This window comes from Sphaerodactylus townsendi, linkage group LG17 (assembly GCF_021028975.2).
Source record: "Sphaerodactylus townsendi isolate TG3544 linkage group LG17, MPM_Stown_v2.3, whole genome shotgun sequence".
Lineage (NCBI taxonomy): Eukaryota > Metazoa > Chordata > Lepidosauria > Squamata > Sphaerodactylidae > Sphaerodactylus > Sphaerodactylus townsendi.
The window spans coordinates 11,646,546-11,669,957 of NC_059441.1; the positions used below are offsets into that span (position 1 = coordinate 11,646,546).

Sequence of the window (23,412 nt, forward strand, 5' to 3'; positions counted from 1 at the left end):
CCATTGCTGATGTCGAACAACTCCATAAATGCCTAGAGGATGGCTTGTCTCTTCCAGGATTTTCTTTCCACATATCTGGGGGACTTTGGGTGTGAAGACCCTTTTAAGATGCACTGCGACGGCACATGCAGGCTCCATTTACCCGTCAGAGCTAATTGCCGCTGACAGATCTCTCCTGGGTCAATTTGTCCGACTGATTTTGACAACCATCTAAGCCTTAGACAGAGCATGTTTTGAATTATTTCAAAATTGCCAGGTTTGCGAGGGTCACCAAAAAATGAGCCTAGGACCCTCTGGAGTGCGGGGAGAGCAACCAACCAAAGTCAGGAGAGCTTTGGCGGGGTGGGGGTGGGGACAGAGTCTCTCTTACCTGGACAAGACTAGCCCCCTCTTACCTGGACAAGACTAGCCTTACCTGGACAAGAATTGCCAGACTCTCTCCTACCTGGACAAGACTAGCCCCCTCTGCCTTAGAAGCCCTAAACCATCCTGTTACCCTCCCCCCCCCCATGACACGTTCCATCCTGTTACCCTCCCCCCCCCCAATGACACGTTCCAAGGACAGGTTTGGACAGGGGGCCCCAAATCCAGATCAGGAAATTCCAGAAATTCTAGAAAGGGCAAAATCCGGGTTGGGGAACAACCTCCACGAAACATAACTCCGTAGACTACTCTAAAGGGATAATTTTCTCCTCATCCAGGAGATCTCCAGGGGCCGCCTGGAGTTTGGCAACCCTGGAAGTGCCAGTTCTCCCCCGCCAGGGCCTTACAAGCGTTCTCCCCCCAGGTAGCCCCTGCAAGTCCAAAAGGGGGGTCCTTCTGAGGGTCTAGACCCAGATTTTTGCCTTGGGCGGCCCCTTAGAGACCCCCGGCCTTTTGGGGTGGGAGGTTGGGCAGTCCGAGCCCCGCTTTGGCCAAGCACCCAAGCCAGAAGAAGACGATGGGGGAAGATGCCTTCTCCTTCTCTTCTGCTTTCGACAGAGAGGCGTTCCTGATTCCTCCCCCCACCCCCACCCCCACCCCCACCCCCACCCCCCAGCCTTCCTCTCTTTTTTCCCTCCGCCTAAGAAGCCACCCCCTGCCCCCCCCCCGCCGGAGATCCTCCCCTCCACACCCAGTTCTCATGCACAGCCCCCCCCCTCCCTCGCTCCCTCCCTGCCTCTTCCCTTTTCTTCCTCCTTTCCGCCACATTTGCTCCTGGCTTGTAGGATTATTAGGGGGAAAGGGGAGGGGGGGCAGCTGTTTGAGACCAGACGATTGGGATCCTCGGTTCTGCATTGAAGGCGCTCTCTCCCCCCCCCTCTTCTCTCAACCCCCCCCCCATTGCATTTTAGGCATCCCCTCCCCAATTGTTTTGTTAGTATAGTTCTCCCCCCCTTCCTTTCCTTCCCTCCTTCCTCCCATCAGGAGGGAGGGGCCACCTCGCTTCTCTCTCCCCCCCTCCCCTCCCCTCCCCTTCAAGCCGAGCGGAGCCATCCACGGGCGAACCTGCGGGGCTGGGGAGGGGAGACCCCCCCCCGGCCTGGTCTTCAGCCCACCTGCCCTCGCAGGAGCCGGCCGGCCACTCGCCCCTAGAGCCCGGCGCTGCAGGAGAGGGGGGGGCATCCGGAGGGGGGGGCGCCTGGGCCGAGGGGGGGGGGAGGAAAGGACGGCGCTGGAGGGGCCGGGGGGAGGCAGGCAGGCAGGCAGGCGAGGCTACTGCGCTTGGAGTCGAGGGGAGCGGCGGCGGCGGCGGCGGCGGCGCTGCGGGGGGAGGCCAATGCCATTTCCCACCCAGAGCGGCGGGCGGCGAGAATGAGAGATGCCGGTAAGGGGGCTTTTTGGGGGGGGGGGGTGAAATGGGAGAGACTGGTCCGGATTGTTTTTTTTGGGGGGGGGGCTCCCCTGGAAGGGCAGATCCGGATTGTTGGGGGGAGAGGGGGGGCGAAATGGGGCAGCCGGTCCGAATTGTTGGGGAGGGGGGGGGTCCCGATGAAAGGGCAGAGCAGGGTTGTTTTGGGGAGGGGAGAGGCTGATCCGAATGGGTGGGGGGGGGGCTGTAATGGAAGAGCCGATCAGGATGGCCGTGGGGAGAAGGGGGGGGGCGCTGAAAAGGAGGGGTCGGTCCCGATTGTTAGGGGCAAGGTTGCGTTGAAAAGCCTGGTCCGGATTTGGGGGGGGGGTGTCCTCCCGGGCATACGGATCCTTTTGGGGTCGCGGTCCAGGTTGGGAGGACAGCCCGAGGAGATCGGGGCGAGGAGATCCCAGCGATCTGGAAGATTTCTCTGGAGGTTGTGGATTTGGGACCGGGGGGGGGGTCCGTTTTGGAGCCCCAGCGGGGCTGTGGACCCTGCTGGAAAGGGTGGGGGGGATTTGGAGGGGGGTCTGCTCCAACCCCTTGAAGCTGCATTCCGGTTTAGGGGCTTCTGATATTCCGAACTAGGCTGGGTTTGGGTTTGGGTTTGGGTTTGGGTTTGGGGGGGTGCTTTGTTTTGTAGGTCTGTTTTGCTGGGTTGGGGGGGGCAGTCGAGAACCCTGCTCCAGATACATATCATTGGGGGGGGGGGTGAGACCTGGAGCTATCCAGGTTTTGGATTTTGTCCTTTGGATGACAGATTGTCCAGGCTCCGATTTCTATTTTATTTTTGGGGGGAGGGAAGAGAAGAGAACTGCCTATTTGGGATTTTGCTCCAGCTGAAGGATTCCTGATTCAGAATTGGCTGGGCTGAGGGGAGCTCTGGGCCACCCTTTGGGTGTGCAAATTGGAGGTCTTAGGCCTTGAACCTTGGGTGGCTCCACTCTAAGGACTGGGGTAAGGCTAGACACCCCCGCTTGCTCCAGGCGGGAGGCTGCTCTTTGTATACAGACTCTACCTTCCGAGCTGATAACAGCCAGAAATATATTTTCTGTCCCCCCCCCTCCCCAGTTCTTGCCCCCCCCACAGCCCTCATGGAGTCACAGATTTTGTCCCAAAGTTTGTGGATTTGGGGTGACCTCTTCTATGCTGGCGTCCCCCCCCCCCCCCTAACACCCCAGCACCTAATACATACGAACACACACAGGGTGGTTTTTTCACCCTACAAGATAGATAGGGGACTTGATTCTCTGGAGTGGGCTTTTTAACCCTGGCAAGGGGTGTGTGTGTGTAAACAGCTGCAGGGCTATCCAGAGGTGGCCAGCTGTGTGTCCCCATAAGTCTGCATCTAGAGGGTGCGTGCTGGGAAGAAACCTTATTTTGGGGTGGGCAGAGCATTTGCCGGGGGTGGGGGGGTCTTCAGTGGGGGAAAGATGATTCTTTGGAAGGTGAGGACGGCTTCTGTTAGGGACCATGGGGGCTCTTTTGTCTGGGATATGCTGCTGAATTGTGTATTCTTGGGCAAGGATTGGGGGGGGGGACTGGCTGAGAGTGTCTTGTCTTCATCCCTTTTGGTTGTGTATGTGTTGCTTTGAGCTTGGGGTGGGGGGGTCTGACACTCTGATTACAGGTCTTGAGGTCCAGTGTGTTTGTGTGTTGTGTATGTGCGGTGCATGCATCGCAACCAGGCTGTTGTGTGTCAGCCCCTTCCTTAGCATAGGAATGTCTCTGCTCTGCTACGCAGGCTTTGGAGCGGTTTCTGCAAAGCCAAAACAGAGTGCTTACTCAGGTACTGGGAGACCGGAGAGGGTTGTTTTTTTTTTGGCTGTGCCCTCATTTCTCTGCCCACCTCCTTGCCCTTCTCCGCCTTGGCAAATTTGTCAGCCAGATTTCCCTACCACAAAGCATCTGTCCCGGCCCCTGCTTGTGGGGGCTTCCCCACGCCGGCTGTGCAGCCAGCTGACACAACTCATAGCTGTTCTCATCCGCAGGTGCGGCATTCCAGGGGTGGGGGCGACTGCCCTTGCCCGACTCATGTGAGCTCTACCCACCGTACAGCCAGCCTGGCATCCATCTGCACATGCCAGGCTGGGCACAGTTGTGAGCATGTCAGCTTGTGAGCTGGCCAGCTCGTCGCTTCCGCCTGGATCTCAATGGATCACATTCCAGCAGTTACGAATGCGAGAGGGAGAAGAGGCTAACCGTGGGCCAAATCCTCCACCGTGGCTGTGCTTCCTGCGAGGGCAGGGGGAAAAGGCTAAGCTTCCTATAGGAAAAGGACTTTGTTTACAAGGGAGCATTTTTATGGGATTTGGGATTTGGTTTGCCTGCAAACCCCAGACTCTCGTCCCAAGAATAGACGGCTGTTACTTAGAAAAGATGCTCTGCGCGTGCTCAGAGGCACTGCCTTGGTTCATATCGGCAGTTCAGGCCCCGGCATCGAAAGTGTGGGGCAGGGGTGAGTGGGGGTCACATACACGTGAACCAATGGAGCTGGCTTTTACAGAACCCAACAAAGGCAGGATCGCCTGCTCAGACCGGCAGCCGCTGGCCAGAATCTCAGGCGGGGGTCTTTCACGTCCCCTGCTTCGGATCTTTTAACTGGAAACGCCGGGGGTTGAGCCTCCTGTGTGCCCTGCCGCTGAGCCACCAGCTCTCCCCAAATTGCACAGCCTTGGGCAAAGAGCAACGTGGCGTAAGAGGTTAAGAGCTCGTGTATCTAATCTGGAGGAACCGGGTTTGATTCCCAGCTCTGCCGCCTGAGCTGTGGAGGCTGATCTGGGGAATTCAGATTAGCCTGTACACTCCCACACATGCCAGCTGGGTGACCTTGGGCTAGTCACAGCTTCTCGGAGCTCTCTCAGCCCCACCTACCTCACAGGGTGTTTGTTGTGAGGGGGGAAGGGCAAGGAGATTGTAAGCCCCTTGGAGTCTCCTGCAGGAGAGAAAGGGGGGATATACATCCAAACTCGACTCCTCTTCAAACGTGTTCGAGTTTTGCCAGTTTCAGCGGGCAATGGAAGTATCTCCATCTCTTGCAAATAGGGAGATAACATACCAAGGTGGCACAAAGACATATTCTTGGCCTGCATGGCTAGGAATCACCTTTGCAGGTTATCGGTGATTCCCTGGGATCCATTTTCCCCCTAACACCTGATCTCTTTTGGGCAGGAGTAGCCAGGGGCTGAATTTGAGGTTTTCTGTGTGCAAAGGAAGGCGTTGGCTGACTCCTCTTCTTTGGTTGGATACCTAAAATCGTACACCTGAGCTGGAAGTAGTCTTCTAGGCCCAGCCCCTTGCCCTTTGCAGGAAATCCAAAGTTAGATCATCGTCGACAGATGGCTGTTCCATTTCTGCCTCTCTAGAACCCCCCCCCAATCCAACCCACCCCCCCACCCCCCCAGCAATTAGTTCCTTTGTCAAACTGCTCTTTCCATTCTGGAGTTTCTCTTAATGGGAGAAATCTTTCCTGATCCGAACGAAATCTACCCCCTGCTGGAACTTCTTCCACAACCCCCGTAAGGTTGATTTCCTGCTTTCTCCATCATCTTGCATGTTGGGTCCGGGGGGTGCCGAGTTCGAGAGAGAACGGATTGCTCAAGGGCTTGCATGGTACAGTGAGTTTTCTAAATTTGCCCATTTTTGCCTGAGAAATTGATGAGGCGTGGAGTCGGCATTGCATGTTGAATGAGAAAATGTTGGAAGTCCAAATGCTTTTTTTAAAAAAAAATATATAACTCATTGGTTATTCATAACGTTTGGTAAATTTCAAATGTGGATTTTTGCTATGCTGTTGCCTGCCAATACTAACCGCTGTTGCATGCTATTAGTCCAATTCTGTCAGTCAAAAAGGCTGTTTGCATTTCCGTTCCCAGTTGCAACCCCCTTTTAATCCTATCCTTTGTTCTCACAACACCCCTGCGAGGTAGGCTCGACCGAGAGAAATTGACCAGCCAAAGGTTATTCTAAAAGCTACGAGGCTGAGGCAAGATTTGAACCCATGTTTCCCCCCCAGTGTTGCTCTAACCACTACCCTATGCTATCTCTCTGTATGTGGAGTGCTGTCAAATCGCAGCTACGGTTGTCAAACAGTGTTGCATTTCATTCGTCGAATGTGATTCCCTGGTGGTTTTCGTGAGCTCGTAGTTTTGTTTGCTTGTCGCTTTATGTCCTCTCTGCTTTGGAGGTAGTTGTCTCACTTGCTCGTAAGGGTTAAATCCTCGGGGTGAGGACGCTTTGGGGGAAGAAAGTCGGGGCACTGTGGCAGAAGTTTACGAACTCCACCGCGAACTATTGCATTAAAAAGGGACTTACCATTTTTTCCCAATTTGAGCATATTTGGTACCCCGGACCTTTCTTGTTCCAGACAACGGCCGTCAGTCTGAGCAGACAGTACTGTTCTGGATGGACCAAGGGTCTGATCCGTGTAAGGCACCTTCATGTGAGGGGGTTCAACCCCCCCAGAAAGAACACTTCTTCCCCCAAGATGACCCACCTACAATTACATGACAACAGAGTCAGCCCTGGACAGAGCGTACACGAGCCGATCTGTAACGTGCTAGTACAGTTGCATGTAATTGACATAATTTGCCTCTCCTTGTGAACATGGGCTGAGGGCAGCGGGGACATATTGCTCGGTTTCGGAGATTTTCCTCGTAAATGTCAAGCCCGTAAGAGCTGGCTTTTATAATCGAGCGAGGGTTTTGTCACTGCCTGCCGGGTTTCCAGCTGCCCTGTGTTCAAAATTGATCTCTAAGTGAGTTTAGGGGTCCCTCCGTATCATCTTGGCTGTGGCTGTTTTGGGAGGGTTAGCTCAGGGACTGGCGGCTTCTCCAGATGTTCATGGATCACAAATCCCACCAGCCCCTGCCAGCATGGCCAATTGGCCCATGGGCTGATGGGATTTGTAGTCCATGAACATCTGGAGAGCCGCAGGTTGCAGACCCCTTGGGCTAGAAGGTCTCCAGATCGGTCCTGGATATCTCCAGGTAGGAAGAGATGGCGGGAGGCCCTGAAAAGCTACTTCCAGTTGGACTAGAACATAAGAACATAAGAACGAGCCTGCTGGATCAGACCAGAGTCCATCTAGTCCAGCTCTCTGCTACTCGCAGTGGCCCACCAGGTGCCTTTGGGAGCTCACATGCAGGAGGTGAAAGCAATGGCCTTCTGCTGCTACTGTTGCTCCCCGAGCACCTGGTCTGCTATGCATTTGCAATCTCAGATCAAAGAGGATCAAGATTGGTAGCCATAAATCGACTTCTCCCTCAATAAATCTGTCCAAGCCCCTTTTAAAGCTATCCAGGTTAGTGGCCATCACCACCTCCTGTGGTAGGATATTCCAAACACCAGTCACACGTTGAATGAAGACGAGTTTCCTTTTATTAGTCCTAATTCTCCCCCCACCAGCATTTTCAATGAATGCCCCCTGGTTCTAGTATTGTGGGAAAGAGAGAAAAATGTCTCTCTGTCAACATTTTCTACCCCACGCGTAGTTTTATAGACCTCAATCATATCCCTAGACATTAGACAATACTGATTTTGATCCTGGCTAGACCTCTGATTCAGTCCCTCATGTGTTTATGTATTGTCGAGGGGTTATGTCTCAAGGGTGGAGCGTATGTCTTGCATGCAGCAGATCCGATATTCCACCTCTGGCCTCTCCAGTTAATAAAAGGACCGGGCAGTAGTTGGTGTGGAAATTCTCTGAGACTCTGGACAGCAGCTGCCGGCCAGAGTAGCCACTGTTAATTTTGGTGGACCACAAAGGTCTGATTCAATCTAAGTCAGTTTTGTGTGGGTGTGTTCTTGTGTTCGTGCGCCTGACCCCCCTGCCTATCCCATCATACCTCTCCCTGAAGGCAGGCTGGGATGAAATTCCACATTCTCTTGTCTGGAGCAGCAGTGGCGTAGGATGTTAAGAGCTTGTGTATCTAATCTGGGGGAACCGGGTTTGATTCTCCGGCCTACTGCCTCTGAGCTGTGGGAGGCTTATCTGGGAATCTAGAGTAGCCTGTGCACTCCCACATGCCAGCTGGGTGACCTTGGGCTAGTCACAGCTTCTCGGAGCTCTCTCAGCCCCACCTACCTCACAGGGTGTTTGTTGTGAGGGGGGAAGGGCAAGGAGATGGTAAGCCCCTTTGAGTCTCCTGCAGGAGAGAAAGGGGGGATATAAATCCAAACTCCTCCTCCTCCTCCTCCTCCTCCTCCTCTTCTTCTTCTTCTTCTTCTTCTTCTTCTTCTTCTTCTTCTTCTTCTTCTTCTTCTTCTTCTTCTTCTTCTTCTTCTTCTTCTTCTTCTTCTGTTGCCTTCGCTGTAAACACCCAGACCCCCTCCACATGAATACGCGATGCTTCTGAGCATGTCCAGAGCGCAGGTTCCTCCCACACACTTTCCCACTGCCAGGTGCTTGCGTTGCTCATCCCAGGCAGCAACCGGCTGCGCATTTCAGAGATCCCAGATTTTCTCACCGTGCCGCTGAGCTCAGAAGGGGACGTTCTTGCTGGGAATGAAGCGACAGGCTGCCCAAAGGAGGTCTTTTCAGTGGTGGCCCCTGGATTGTGGAAGATTTCCCCGGAGAGACCCAGCAGGCAATTTTCTGGTGCAATCTCTCAAAAGCCCACAAATTCCACTTCGCTTTCATGTCATGTTCATTGGCTAATTATAGTGAATTGCATAGGATTGTATGGCATAGGGCTGTATTGCTTAGGGTTGTATTCATTTTCTTTTACCTACGTGGACCATTGAGTTTTATACTTGATGTCCTCTCTCGTTTTCTTCCTTGGCCAAAGGTCAGAGGTGCAACCGGAACAGTTTTATTGTGGCCTCTTCCGCACCTGCGGAATAATAATAATAATAATAAGAGTTTGGATTTATATCCCCCCTTTCTCTCCTGTAGGAGACTCAAAGGGGCTGACAATCTCCTTTCCCTTCCCCCTCACAACAAACACCCTGTGAGGTGGGTGGGGCTGAGAGAGCTCCGAGAAGCTGTGACTAGCCCAAGGTCACCCAGCTGGCGTGTGTGGGAGTGCACAGGCTAATCTGAATTTCTGTGATAAGCCTCCACAGCTCAGGCGGCGGAGCGGGGAATCAAACCCGGTTCCTCCAGATTAGATACACGAGCTCTTAACCTCCTACGCCACTGCTCCTACGCACTTTCAATCCAGTTTCACAACTGTTTGCAAGCGGACGTTGCTATTCCGCACAGTAAAATCCAGCTGCAAAGTGGATTGAAAGTGCATTATTCTACACGTGCGGAAGGGGCCTGCAATCTACACAGTGCGCTCTTATTTCAGTCGACACAAACTTGACACGGGATGCTTATAGAAGACCTTACGATCAGACCAGAAGGATTTCTTTAATATCCATGCCGGTGAGGAATTCGGGAGAGCTCAGAAGCTTGCGGGCTCTTTGGGTTATCCGTTTGCCTGATCTTCATAAAATGACACGGATTTGGCTGCCGGGATTTGCGACCGCCCACAACCCGTGGTGCAAGAACAGCCTTTCCCCTCCCATCACACAAACGTCAATTGGAACTTGTACATTTGGTTACACAAAGTTCTTTTCAGTCCTTGCTATCGATAACAGCTTTGAGAGGGTGGCGGTGTAGAAATTCGTATCTGGGCCTTCCAAACCCCCTAAGCATCACAGCATGCTGGCAACCCGCCCCTCCCCAGAGGCGTATCTAGGGAAAATGTAGCCTGGTACAAAATCTGAGCCCGCCCCCCCCCCCCCGGCCCACCGTATGGGCGACTGCCCTCCCCCACCACAACCAAACAACTTTTTTTTGCACCGGGTCTTGAAGTCAGTGTATGAACGGGGCAGGGGGGAGGGGGAGGGGGGTGGGGGGTGATTTTCCACCCCCACGTGACTCAATGGCCACCACCTGGGGACATTTGACCCTCGGGTGTACGCCCCTATCCCTTCCAAGTGAAAAATGCTTGCCACAGGAGGTGGTGATGGCCACTAACCTGGATAGCTTTAAAAGGGGTTTGGACAGATTTATGGAGGAGAAGTCGATGTAGGGCTACCAATCTTGACCCTCCTTGATCTGAGATTGCAAATGCCTTAGACCAGATGCTCAAGAGCAGCAGCAGCAGCAGCAGCAGCAGCAGCAGCAGGCCATTGCTTTCACCTCCTGCATGTGAGCTCCCAAAGGCACCTGGTGGGCCACTGCGAGTAGCAGAGAGCTGGACTAGATGGACTCTGGTCTGATCCAGCTGGCTTGTTCTTATGTTCTCATGTTCTTATAAGGGGCTTGGACAGATTGAGGGAGGAGAAGTCGATCTATGGCTACCAATCTTGATCCTCCTTGATCTGAGGTTGCAAATGCCTTAGCAGACCAGGTGCTCGGGAGCAGCAGCAGAAGGCCCTTGCTTTCACCTCCTGCACGTGAGCTCCCAAAGGCACCTGGTGGGCCACTGCGAGTAGCAGAGTGCTGGACTAGATGGACTCTGGTCCGATCCAGCTGGCTTGTTCTTATGTTCTTAAAAAGCTCCCTGATTGTTTTTTGAAGTCGTGTTTGCTCCAATTGCTGTCACAGTTTGCAAGCGGCCAACTTTTAATTTTTGGCCTGAGCTCTTTTGCGGTTGAAAAGACGCAGAATTGGTTCTGGGGATGGCTCAGGAGCAGGGAACTCCTGCCATTGGGGGATTTCTGCATGCAAAGTAGATGCAGTGTCAAGCACATCAGCAGCGGAGATGCATACGAGAGTGCACATACAAGTCAAATCCTTGGTTTGTCGGGGTGTTATCCGACTTGCATATAAACTGATTATCTGGGGGCTGAACTATAGAACTTCGGCTCATCCGTCTCTGAGTCACATCCCTTCTCACCGGCGTGGTGTAGCGGTTCGGAACCGTGGGCTCTAATCTGGAGAACCGGGTTCGATTCCCCACTCCCTTACACGAGCGGCGGACTCTTATCTGGTAAACCGGATTTGTTCCCCTGCTCCTACACATGAAGCCTGCTAGGTGATCTTGGGCCGGTCACAGTTCTCTGCCAAGTCTCTCAGCCCCACCTACTACACGAGGGAAGGGGATTGTAAACCACTTTGAGACTCTTTTACAGCAGGGGTGTCAAATTCGCGGCCCTCCAGATGTTCATGAACTACAATTCCCATCAGTCCCTCCCAATATGAGCATTGGCTATATTGGCAAGGGATGATGGGAATTGTAGTTCATGAACATCTGGAGGGCTGCGAATTTGACACCTGTGCTTTACAGGAAAGAAAAGCAAGGTCTAAAAACTCACTCTAATTTTGACAGAGCCATAAGCTAGGAATACCAAGGGCCTTTCCGCACATGCAGAATAATGCACTTGCGATCAACTTTCGATCCACTTTGCAGCTGGATTTTACTGTGTGGAATAGCAAAATCCACTTGCGAACACTTGTGAATGTGTATTGTCGAAGGCTTTCATGGCCGGATTCAACTGGTTCTGGTGGGTTTTCCAGGCTGTGTGGCCGTGGTCTGGTGGATCTTGTTCCAGATGCAGGCGAAACGTTAGGAACAAAATCCACCAGACCGCGGCCACACAGCCCGGAAAACCCACCAGAACCAATTGTGAAACTGGACTGAAAGTGCATTATTCTGTGTGTGCAGAAGGGGCCCAAGAAATGCCTGCTAGAAGGTTCCCTGGTTCATTCCGCCCCTCCTTGCCTGCCTCCACGGCCTTCCAATGAGAACAACATCTGCTTGTCAAAAATTACCCCTTTGGGATTGCGATTAAGAACATAAGAACAAGCCAGCTGGATCAGACCAGAGTCCATCTAGTCCAGCTCTCTGCTACTCGCAGTGGCCCACCAGGTGCCTTTGGGAGCTCACATGCAGGATGTGAAAGCAATGGCCTGCTGCTGCTGCTGCTCCCGAGCACCTGGACTGTTAAGGCATTTGCAATCTCAGATCAAAGAGGATCAAGATTGGTAGCCACAAATCGACTTCACCTCCATAAATCTGTCCAAGCCCCTTTTAAAGCTATCCAGGTTAGTGGCCATCACCACCTCCTGTGGCAGCGTGTTCCAAACACCAATCACACGTTGCGTGAAGAAGTGTTTCCTTTTATTAGTCCTAATTCTTCCCCCCAGCATTCTCAATGGATGCCCCCTGGTTCTAGTACTGTGAGAAAGAGAGAAAAATTTCTCTCTGTCAACATTTTCTACCCCATGCATAATTTTATAGACTTCAATCATATCCCCCCTCAGACGTCTCCTCTCCAAACTAAAGAGTCCCAAACGCTGCAGCCTCTCCTCCCAAGGAAGGTGCTCTAGTTTCCCTTGCTTGCAACAGATTCGGGAAGACTGGGGTGGTTGTTGTTTTTTCACCTTGCCCAGGTGTGTAGGCAGAGGGGATTTGGGCAACTGGTGACTCATATCGGCCCGTAGGCCTCATGGCATGCACATGACAGTAGCCAAAATCCCCTTTGCCAGGGACCCCTCCTTCCTCGGCACCTGGTTCCCTTCCTCCCTGCAGAATTCTGTTTCCACCCCGGGAGAGGAGGGAGAAAATCAAGTGAGTCAAACCGAATTGCATGGATGGATTCAGAAGGCAACTGTGGGCAGCGCAGAGAAACATCTTTGCTCCTCGGGGCAGTTCTGGAAGCGTTTTGGCATCGAGGGTTTCTTTTTTGTCCCCCGGGCGCCAGTTTTGCAATTGGGAGTGCCAAAATCCGCCCTGTTGACATGTCTATAAATGGCAAAATAGCTCCGCAAAGGTTTGCAGAGGGAATGGCCGGGGGGGGGGGGGGGGATTGTGACCTCTGTGCAGGGGTGAGGTTGGGGGAGTTTGAGAGTTTGAAGCCCCTGTTGTTTCAAAGCTGTTATTCCTTTTGAAGCCGGAACGGGCCAGGTACAGGCGAAATTGCAAGAATCCCCCCAGGGTCTCTGCCTGCATCCTTTCGATATCCAGCCATTGTTCTCTTATTTTATTCATTTGCTTACTTCAGTTCTACCCCACCTTTCTCTCCAACAGGAGCTTAAGGTGGCTTACATCATTCTCTCCTCTATTTGATCCTAACAACAACCTTCTGAGGTAGGTCAGGTTAGGCTGAGAGAGTTTGATGGGCCCAGTGTCATCCAGAAAGCTTCCGCAGCAGAGTGGGGGATTCAAACCTGGTTGCCCCAGTTTCTAGTCCGGCCACGCTGGCGTGCACTGGTTTTCACGGCCAACCTTTTTTTCACCGGCCTCTGCTCTTCCGCAAGGCGGTCTGGTTTTCAGGGAATAAGTAGGGTTAAAATCATAGAGTCAGAAGGAGCCAAACTGGCCGTTTAGTCCCACCCTCCATTCAGTGCAGGATCCGCCCAGAGCATCCCCGACAGGTGTTCATTCTAGCCACAGCTTGAAGGCTACCAGTCACAGCATGCCAACCTCCAGGTCGTGGCTGGAGATGTCCTGGGATTACAACCGATCTCTGGGGAAGAACTATCAGTTCATCTGGAGAAAATGGCCACTTCTGAAGGGGAACTCTATGGGGTTATATGCTGCTGAGGTCCCGCCCCGAACCTTTCCCTTCTCAGGCTCCGCCCACAAAATCTCCGCCCACAAAATATCCAGGTGTTTCCCTGGAGCTGGCAGCCCTGTCTGTCTGTCTGTCTGTCTGTCTGTCTGTCTGTCTGTCTGTCTGTCTGTCTGTCTGTCTGTCTGTCAGTTCGATTTAATAAACCATCTATCCCCCAAAGGCCTCTGGGTGGTGTACAATGAATAAAACACAACAAAGCATAACTAACCATTAAAACAACTCCATCAAATAAAACCTCAGCACAGAGAGGTCAACATTAATGGCAGCCTAGGAAAAATCTACTGCCCCCCTTGGTAGAGGACAAGGCTCTGCACGTTTGTGGCCAAAGATGGTATGGGGGGGGGGCTAGTGTGGGTAGATGGAAAAGTAGGTGGCAATCGGCGGCCAGCCCTTCCAAAAGCCCTGTGGAACAACTCTGTTTGGCAGGCCCTGCAGAACTGTCCAAGGTCCTGCAGGGCCCAAATAGCCGGAGGAAGAGCGTTCCACCAGGCAGGGGCCAGGACAGAAAAGGCCCTGACCCGGGTAGAGGCTAGTTGCACCGTAGAGGGGCCGGGGACCACCAGGAGGTTTGCCTCTGCAGATCGCAGAGGCCTAGTTGGGACCCTAGAATAATGCCGATCTCCAAGATAAGAAAAGCTTCATTTGCAGAAGGCAAAAGACACAGAAGCCAGACAACATTCCCTTCTCCCGTCAGCTAGCACCCATTTCTTATCCTGACCCATCTCTAGCATTCCGCAGTCTTCCCAAAACTCCAAATGTATGTTTTTAGGGCCGGCGGGAAATCTTGTGCAAACCTCCACCGCCTTCGGAGAGCGGGCGGGGATAAAGATGCTACAAAACCTTTCCTGTTATCAGGCTGAAAATGCATAACAATTTTTTTAAAGGAGATCGTTCTTGCTCTCCGATTTTGTTTTGCTTTTAGTCACATTAAGTGTTTCATCGAGCAGAGGAGTTCTGTGTGACTCACAGGGATGTTATGTTTGCACGGAGACCTCTGTTGGCCCTAGGAGAAAAAAGACGACCTCGTTTCGCATCTTGCCAGTACTGAGATGTACAACTTTATCCATGTACAGACTGCAGCGGAACTGAAGTTTTTTCCCCTTCTTGCATGTTAAAAATCCCCTGATGCAGTTCTCTCTGGAGAGGAATTTCCACAAGATTACCTCTCCTTCTTCTCCTTTTGGGCCGGCTCTCTCTTCCTTGCGAGAATACCAAACGGCAGCAAGTTTGCCTGCATCTCCTTGGAACTGCGAGGAATCGCTCTGCCTTTGAAGCCGACCATGTTCCTTCCACCTTTGATTCCCTTGATCCCCTCCTGCTGACAACTCTCACCCAGTTGGCGGAAAGCCCTTGAGGCAACGGGTCTTTGGATACAAACCTGGCCATCTCTTACCTGTTTTCTCAGTTAATGTTTCAGGTGGTGGCACCGGGGCCCCTTCCGCACGTGCAGAATAATGCACTTTCAGTCCACTTTGCAGCTGGATTTCACTGTGCAGAATAGCTAAGTCCCCATCCGCACGTGCAGAATAATGCACTTTCAATCCACTTTGCAGCTGGATTTCACTGTGCGGAATAGCAAAGTCCCCTTCCGCACATGCAGAATAATGCACTTTCAATCCACTTTGCAGCTGGATTTCACTGTGCGGAATAGCAAAGTCCCCTTCCGCACATGCAGATGCAGAATAATGCAATCTTCAATCCACTTTGCAGCTGGATTTCACTGTGGAATAGCAAAGTCCCTTCGCACATGCAGAATAATGCACTTTCAATCCACTTTGCAGCTGGATTTCACTGTGCGGAATAGCAAAGTCCCCTTCCGCACATGCAGAATAATGCACTTTCAATCCACTTTGCAGCTGGATTTCACTGTGCGGAATAGCAAAGTCCCCTTCCGCACATGCAGAATAATGCACTTTCAATCCACTTTGCAGCTGGATTTCACTGTGCGGAATTGCAAAGTCCCATTCCGCACGTGCAGAATAATGCACTTTCAATCCACTTTGCAGCTGGATTTCACTGTGCGGAATAGCAAAGTCCCCTTCCGCACATGCAGAATAATGCACTTTCAATCCACTTTGCAGCTGGATTTCACTGTGCGGAATAGCAAAGTCCCCTTCCGCACGTGCAGAATAATGCACTTTCAATCCACTTTGCAGCTGGATTTCACTGTGCGGAATTGCAAAATCCCGTTCCGCACGTGCAGAATAATGCACTTTCAATCCACTTTGCAGCTGGATTTCACTGTGCAGAATAGCAAAGTCCCCTTCCGCACGTGCAGAATAATGCACTTTCAATCCACTTTGCAGCTGGATTTCACTGTGCAGAATAGCAAAGTCCCCTTCCGCACGTGCAGAATAATGCACTTTCAATCCACTTTGCAGCTGGATTTCACTGTGCGGAATAGCAAAGTCCCCTTCCGCACTTGCAGAATAATGCACTTTCAATCCACTTTGCGGCTGGATTTCACTGTGCAGAATAGCAAAGTCCCCTTCCGCACGTGCAGAATAATGCACTTTCAATCCACTTTGTGGCTGGATTTCACTGTGCAGAATAGCAAAGTCCCCTTCCGCACGTGCAGAATAATGCACTTTCAATCCACTTTGCGGCTGGATTTCACTGTGCAGAATATCAAAGTCCCCTTCCACACGTGCAGAATAATGCACTTTCAATCCACTTTGCAGCTGGATTTCACTGTGCAGAATAGCAAAGTCCCCTTCCGCATATGCAGAATAATCCACTTTCAATCCAGTTCCAATGCACTTTGCACCTGGATTTGACTGTGCGGAAGAGCAAAACCCACTTGCAAACAATTGTGAAAGTGGATTGAAAATGCGTTATCTTGCGTGTGCGGAAGGGGCCTGGGTGTTGACTGCCATTTGGATGCCCTGAGTGGCTTTTGATTTCCAGGCATTTGTAACAGGGTGGCCACCCTGCAATTGGGAATTATAATTAAACCAGGCCCAAAAAAAGGCATCTAAATAGAATTGTTTCATAAATCACCTTTATGGATGTGTGTTTTGCTTCTTGACCATTTTCACCGAACTCAATCCTATACACAACGTTTCTAATCAATACTCTACAGGCATCCAGATTAATTTTAAGATGAGGCCTGCTTTCCATTTCTGGAGTCTTCTTGGTTTAGCACTGCTGGGTCCCGACGCAAGCCGGTTTCTCCGGCGTTTTGCCCAAAGGCTTATTCAAGGGACCATCTGAGAGATGCGCTTAACATTCTCCCTCAGTCTCTTGTATTTCAGGATGTTTAAACTTTATCAAGTTGGTTTCAAAATCAGCAAAAGATGCTGTCGTTCTGAATATAATTTCTTCCTCGTCTGGGAATCCGCGAGTTTGAAATGTGAAGTCTTCTGCTGCCAAGATGGTCTCACCCTGGAGATATCCTGGAATTAGAACTACTACATTACGGCTTCCCAGGGGCTTCTTTGAAGAGTGAAGTCTATGGCATTAGAAGCTTGCTAGGGTAGCTCATCTTCCCAAGTCCCGCCCTCGCCAGGCTCCGCCTCCAGTCTCCAGGAATTTCTGAACCCAGAGTGGGTCACCCTGCTTTGATATGGGTCTGCTGAAAGGACCACTTCTGTCTCTCCCCTCACCCCTGCCCCTGATGAGTAGAGGACGAATTGTTTGGAAAGTGGATGGTTCCTGGTTGGCTATACTGAAAGCTAGCTTCCTAGAATATGCTTTCAGACTGCACGTGCTTCCTGTTTGGCCATACTGAATGCTACCTTCTGTTTAGCTATTCTGAAGGTCATCTTCTTAGAAAGCAGGGCCTCCTGGTTGGCTATGATGAAGGCCAACTTCCTAGAATGTGCTTTCTTAGACAGCATGTGCTTCCTGTTTGGTTATAATGAATGCTACCTTCTTGGATTGTGCTTTCTTGGAAAATGAATACCTCCTGTTTGGCTATGCTGAAGGTCATCTTCTTAGAAAGCAGGTGCTTTCTGTTTGGCTATAATGAAGGCCAGCTTCTTATAATATACTTTCTTAGACAGCAAATGCTTCCTGTTTGGCTATACTGAATGCTACCTTCTTGGAACGTGCTTTCTTGGACAGTAGAGGTCTACTGTTTGGCTATAACGAAGACCACTATCCACTTAGAATGTGTGCGTGTTTTATGTTTGCTGGAGAGGATATAGACCTGGCTGCGTTTATCTTATGCATTTACTGATCTTAATTCTGCAAAAAGGGGATCTAAGACTGTGGCCCTTGCTTGCGTGCAACAGTACAAAAGAGGTTGGCAGGGGTCATCCAGTGAGAATAATGGGAAGCCATATTCCAGATGGGAAAGAAAATAAACAGTTAATCTAAGGAATGTGCTATCTCAAGGGGTTTAGACTACCTTAGATAGCTCTGAGAATCCGACAAATTAATAGAGAATACGTTTATCAGATAGTTGCTAGATGTCTCAAGGGTCTGCAACCTGTGGCTTTCCAGATGTTCATGGACTACAATTCCCATCAGCCCCTGCCAGCATGGCCAATTGGTCATAGCTAAATGGAATTTTGCACCAGGTCATAGCTAAATGGAATTTCCACATGCAGGGGCGGTATTCTTTTGGGTGTCAAATACTGAAGACAAAGACCAAGGGAGGACAGTTCTAGATATCTATTGCCTTCGTGACCTGACTGTAGACCCCTGTGAGGGTCTGGCTGGCCACTGTAGCCAGCAGGGTACATCATTACACCGTCCGATCCAGCAGGACTCTCCTTACGAGCAAGCGAAATTGCGAGCGCCCGGCTGAATCACATTCATAGGATGAAAAATTCACGGCCTGACAGCGGTGGATATTTCTGTGCATTCCATTGGCTCTGCGTAGCTTGTTCTGCGGACTGCTGTTTTCAGACAATCCCGAATTCTTTTGACGTGGAGTAGTGTTGATGGCCTAGGGAGCGAAACGATGCAATTAGAGAGGTCTTGGTGACATTCCGTTGCTTTTATCCGGAGCCCGCGGGGCGGCTAGAAAGTTGGTAAAGGCAGAAAGCATAAAAAAGGGGGGAAAGTTTGAAGATGTGTTTGCGTGTGCGCGCACAGGCAATCAATTGTGTACGCTGTGAGGCCTTGCTGGTAGAACGCGAGGGAGCCAGGAATTGAAGCGCGCAGACATTTTGTAGCTGCTTTTATCGTTGATATCTGTAGGATCTTGTGAGCCTTATGAGGTTGTCAACCCCAAGTTGGGAAATTGCTGGGAACGGGGTGCAGCCTAGGGTAGGCAGAGTTTGGGGAAGGGAGGGACAAGATCCTGCAAAACCCACCGTTCAAAATGGCCATTTTCTCCAGAGGAACTGATCCAGATGCGTATCTAGGGAAAATGTAGACCTGTGCAAAATCTGATTTTTTCCGCAGCCCCCCCCCCCCCCATTGGGCGGCCACCCTCCCCCACCATGACCAAACAACATTTTTTTGCACCAGGTCTTGAAATGGCAAGGACACTCCCTGGGTTTGAGCCATTAAGCCAAGTGTCTACCGTTTGTCCTCCTTTGGGAGACAAGAGCTTCCTTTGTCTGGGAAGATTTAGCACTCTGAACATGGCTAGAGGGCCAGATTTTCCTATAAATTAGCTGCCCACCTGGCAATGTTTTCTGAGCTTTTGGTTTGGTTTACACTGTGCTCAGTTCTTTCATAGAAGCATAGAGTTGGAAGAGACCCCCAAGGGCCATCCAGTCCAACCCCCTGCCACGCAGGAACGCACAATCAAAGCACTTCTGACAGACGCCCATCCAGCCTCTCTTTGGAAACCTCCACAGAAGGAGACTCCACCACCCTCCGAGGGACTGCATTTCACTGTCGAACAGGACTATCCAAGTACTCTAACCGGGTAGCATATTAATTGTATAGTGCCTTCGATATACATATTCGATATGCAAATTCAATATACATATCCGATATGCAAATTAAGAGCAAAAGTGAAGAGGACGGGCCATCCCAGAAGACCAAAATCTGGGAAGGTCACACCCAACAAGAGTTGTGGGTTTCCCACAGTGAAGGTTGTGTGGTTTTCTCAGTGTGGCTGGCAGAACCCATTCCTCTTTTTTTTTAATATAATTGATATTTAAATTATGTTTTAATGTTTGTTTTAACCTGTTGTGAACCGCCCTGAGCCCTCAGGGGGAGGGCGGTATATAAAACTAATAATAATAATAAAAAATCAGTGTATGGACCTGGGGGGAAGGAGGAGGGGCATGGGGGTGATTTTCCGCTCCCCCCGCGTGACTCAACGGCTGCAGCCCAAGGACATTCTGGCCCCGGCCTGGTGGAACACTCTCCCTCCAGCCGTCCGGGCCCTGCGGGATCTTAGCGAGTTCCGCAGGGCCTGTAAGACTGAGCTGTTCCGCCGGGCCTTTGGGGAGACCGGCCGCTGGTGGCCCCCTGTAACATCTGTAACATCAGCGGATCCTGCCGCTCCCCCTCCTTCTGGTCTTTTTAGGGGATTGCAATTTCAACTGGTGCAACGTAACAATATAACACTGAAATAAACGCATTGCGACCACCGCCTTTTTGTGCTCAGTCCAGCGTATTAAATAATAAAGTGCGTGTGTGTATTTCACATACAATACAATTACAATTACAATTCTCTATATACTCTAAATATTGAGAGCCGTAGCCTTCCGTTCCAACCGTAGCAATAAAGTAGCCATTCAATAACGTCGTGTCATCAGTTCTTTGTAGATTTGGTTTCACTTTCCTATGCCGATACAATAGTCTCCTGGTATGGTCTCTGAAGATTCCAAAATTCAAGCAACTCCGTATACAACAATAAAGGGACTGTGCTATTCCTTAACCGTTTTCGAAAAGTTCTTCATCAGATTATTAATGCATCATAGCAGCCATAATTGGGGTAAATATCTACTGGTGAAACTTTCACATACATACTCTAGAAAGCCAGATGAGGAAATTGATGTATTAATAATCTGATGAAGAACTTTTCGAAAGCGGTTCAGGAATAGCGCAGTCCGTTTATTGTTGTATACAGATTTGCTTGAATTTTGGAATCTTCAGAGACCATACCAGGAGACTATTGTATCGGCATAGGAAAGTGAAACCAAATCTACCAAGAACTGATGACACGACGTTATTGAACGGATACTTTATTGCTACTTTTTAGGGGATTGTCAGTAGGCGCCATCTATTGTGTTGATTTTAGTACGCTGCGTTTTAATGGGGTGGGGTTGTTTTATTTACATGGAGCCAATTTAATTCATATTTATCGGATTTGTTTTTGGTTTATGCGCTCTATTTTGTTTTGTTGTTCACCACCCTGAGCCCTCCGGGGGAGGGCGGTATATAAGTTTAACCAATAAATAAATAAATAAATAACCCCATATGCCCCCCTGGGCGGTGCACTCCTGATTTGTATTCTGGGAATCTGTTGTTCTAGGAAGAAGGCTGGCTGTATGCAGAACTTCTAGGTGCTCTGTATCTATAATGTAATTTCCATCTGCGTTGCCTCCGGCTTGACTCTATCTGTAAGGTCAATGATATATACTCCAGCTCGGACCACATGAGTTCATTGCTTTGAAAATGATTTTCTTCTAATCCTCGGAATAGATTAACCTCAAGAGTTACAAGTATTGGTATATTGAGCTTGTTTAGCAACATGGTGGAATGCGTCCCATTAGACAGATCTGTTTGCTAGACCAGGGTGACAGAGGGAATGGGGGCATCTTAGGTCTGGATAGCAGTAGCTCTTTTACCTTTACAGGCAAGATGTTTTGATGGCTTGGTGCGGAAGAGTAGCACCAATCAGACAGGGCAGGGATCTCCACTGCTAAGTTGACAGCACATACCACCAATCAGGTCCAAAAAGGTTTCCTGGAAACATCTGGTTGGCCAGTTTGAGAAAACAGGATGGGCTGGACCAAATGGACCACTTGTTCAGATGCAAAAGGGTTGTTGTTATGTTTTTCATTTCATGCCCATGGTCTAGACTAGAGCATCCTAGCTCATTATTCTAAAGTATCCTAGATCATTATGAGAGCCAATGGTTAAGAGCAGGTGCACTCTAATCTGGAGAGCCAGGTTTGATTCCCCGCTCTGCCACTTGAGCTGTGGAGGCTTATCTGGTGAACCAGATTAGCTTGTGCACTCCAACACATGCCAGCTGGGTCCCCTCGGGCTAGTCATAGTTCTTCGGAGCTCTCTCAGCCCCACCCATCTCAGAGGGTGTTTGTTGTGGGGGGAGGAAGGGAAAGGAGATTGTAAGCCCCTTGGAGGATCCTTACACTAGTTTGAATGACAATACATACTTCTGTTTTCTTCATGTGTTTATGTGTTCCTCAACCCTACTAAGGGAAGTTTAGCTTTTCCGTTTATTTAAATAAAATATTTTGTTGTTGTGCCATAAAGTGATATGGGCTCTGGTGCTGATTATTCCAGAGGTACTCAGAGGGAAACAGGGAATAATTCCTGAGGAGATAGCTCCTCCATTTTGGATCTTGTGAAAGGGGAATTATCTCCCCCTCCCCTTTTGATAGACTACAATTGGTGGCAGTAGTGGGATTCAAATCCACGGCCCTGAAGAGCCCCAGAGCCCGTATAGCTTTATAACACAAGCCATTTGTGAAATTGCAAATGGTAATTTGAGGTCCTTCCATCACCTTCGGTTGGCCGTTCCAAGAGTCCGATACTTGACCCTCCCCATGAAAGAACGAGCTAGAAAATCCAGGTGTGCAATTTAATAGATCAGCATCCGTGCACATTTTATTCCCAAATGCATGCTTGGAAACAAATTCATGAACATGCGCCCTGACGTTTTGCTTTGAAGCTGAAAAGCACATTTATACCTTTCATTTTTCTGCTCTGTAAACTCTAATTTAGGTGTCTTCTCTTTAGCTCGCTGACACAGGAGCACAAAAAGCCCGGCGAGGAAATACCCGGCGGTCTCTATTTAGCGCTGGCATGTTTTGCAAAAGTTCACCCTCATTTGCAAACAGAGGGCTCGGGTTTTTGCCAAGGCATTCTCGGAAAACGATTAGCGGCAGGGACTGTGACGGTTTAGGGCCGTGGTGGCGAACCTTTGGCACTCCAGATGTTATGGACTACAATTCCCATCAGCCCCTTCCAGCATGGTCAATTGGCCATGCTGGAAGGGGCTGATGGGAATTGTAGTCCATAACATCTGGAGTGCCAAAGGTTCGCCACCACTGGTTTAGGATGCCGAAAAACAGCTCAGGATAAAGTCTGGATTTCAAGGGGAAAAGATCTGCAATTCAGATTTTCTTACCCAACCTGAGAGCTTTGATGGGGCCTATAGTGGATGACCTGAGCGTCGGTGGCTTGGTTTGAAAGGATGTTTGCTTAGATCATATTTTTTGTCGGAGGGGTTCCTTAATAGCACAGGGAGATGCTCACAGGTTGCTGAGAACATGGATGGAAATTACGGTTGCCAGTTCCAGGCAGGTTTGGAAATACTTGGAGATTGGAGAGACAGGGCCTAAGGGGGGGCAGGGTTGGGGGATTAATGCCATAGAATCATAGACCGCTTCCGCATGGCCACGGTGGGGGTTGGGTCGGCATACATGATGCCAACCCAACCCCTCTGGGACCGTTCGCACGAATGGTCCCAGAAACTACCGGGACGATGGTGAAACAAGCTGTGTTATCGCCGACGATCGACCTATTCTGAGACCGTTGCCTGGCATCGCCGCCGAGCCAGGGGACACGCCTCTGTCCTGCGTGATCAGCCTGGAGTCACAGGGCAGGGGGGCGTGTCCCCAGGCCTCAGCGACGTGCTGGACGGTCGCAGAGCAGGTAGGTCACTCGGGCACAGGGGGGAGGGATGGCGCCTTCCAGCCGTTGCCATTCACACAGCAGCGGCTGGAAGCCGCCATTTTCCGAAACCCTTGCTGGGGAAGCGAGGTGGGAAAACGGCAGCTTCGTGCCGCTCGGGAGGCGCGAGGGCGGTGCGGCTGCGAAGCAGCTGCATCCCCCATGTGAACAGCTCCCTGGGAACAGCGTTTTTGCCGTCCCCAGGACGCTGTATTAGGCCCGTGCGGAAAGGGCCATAGAGTTGGAAGAGACCCCAAGGGCCAGCAAGTCCAACCCCCTGCCATGCAGGA

At 50.6% G+C, this 23,412-nt stretch overlaps 1 protein-coding gene across 1 annotated transcript in view; it reads left to right on the forward strand.

Moving 5' to 3' along the window:
- The first annotated feature begins 1,199 nt into the window (after window positions 1–1,199).
- Window positions 1,200–23,412, forward strand: part of LINGO1 (leucine rich repeat and Ig domain containing 1) — an 80,335-nt gene continuing 58,122 nt past the window's right edge. The window contains 1 exon segment of the mRNA XM_048482038.1: window positions 1,200–1,807. Within this exon segment, the coding sequence (XP_048337995.1) occupies window positions 1,802–1,807 (6 nt within the window). The 5' untranslated portion in view covers window positions 1,200–1,801.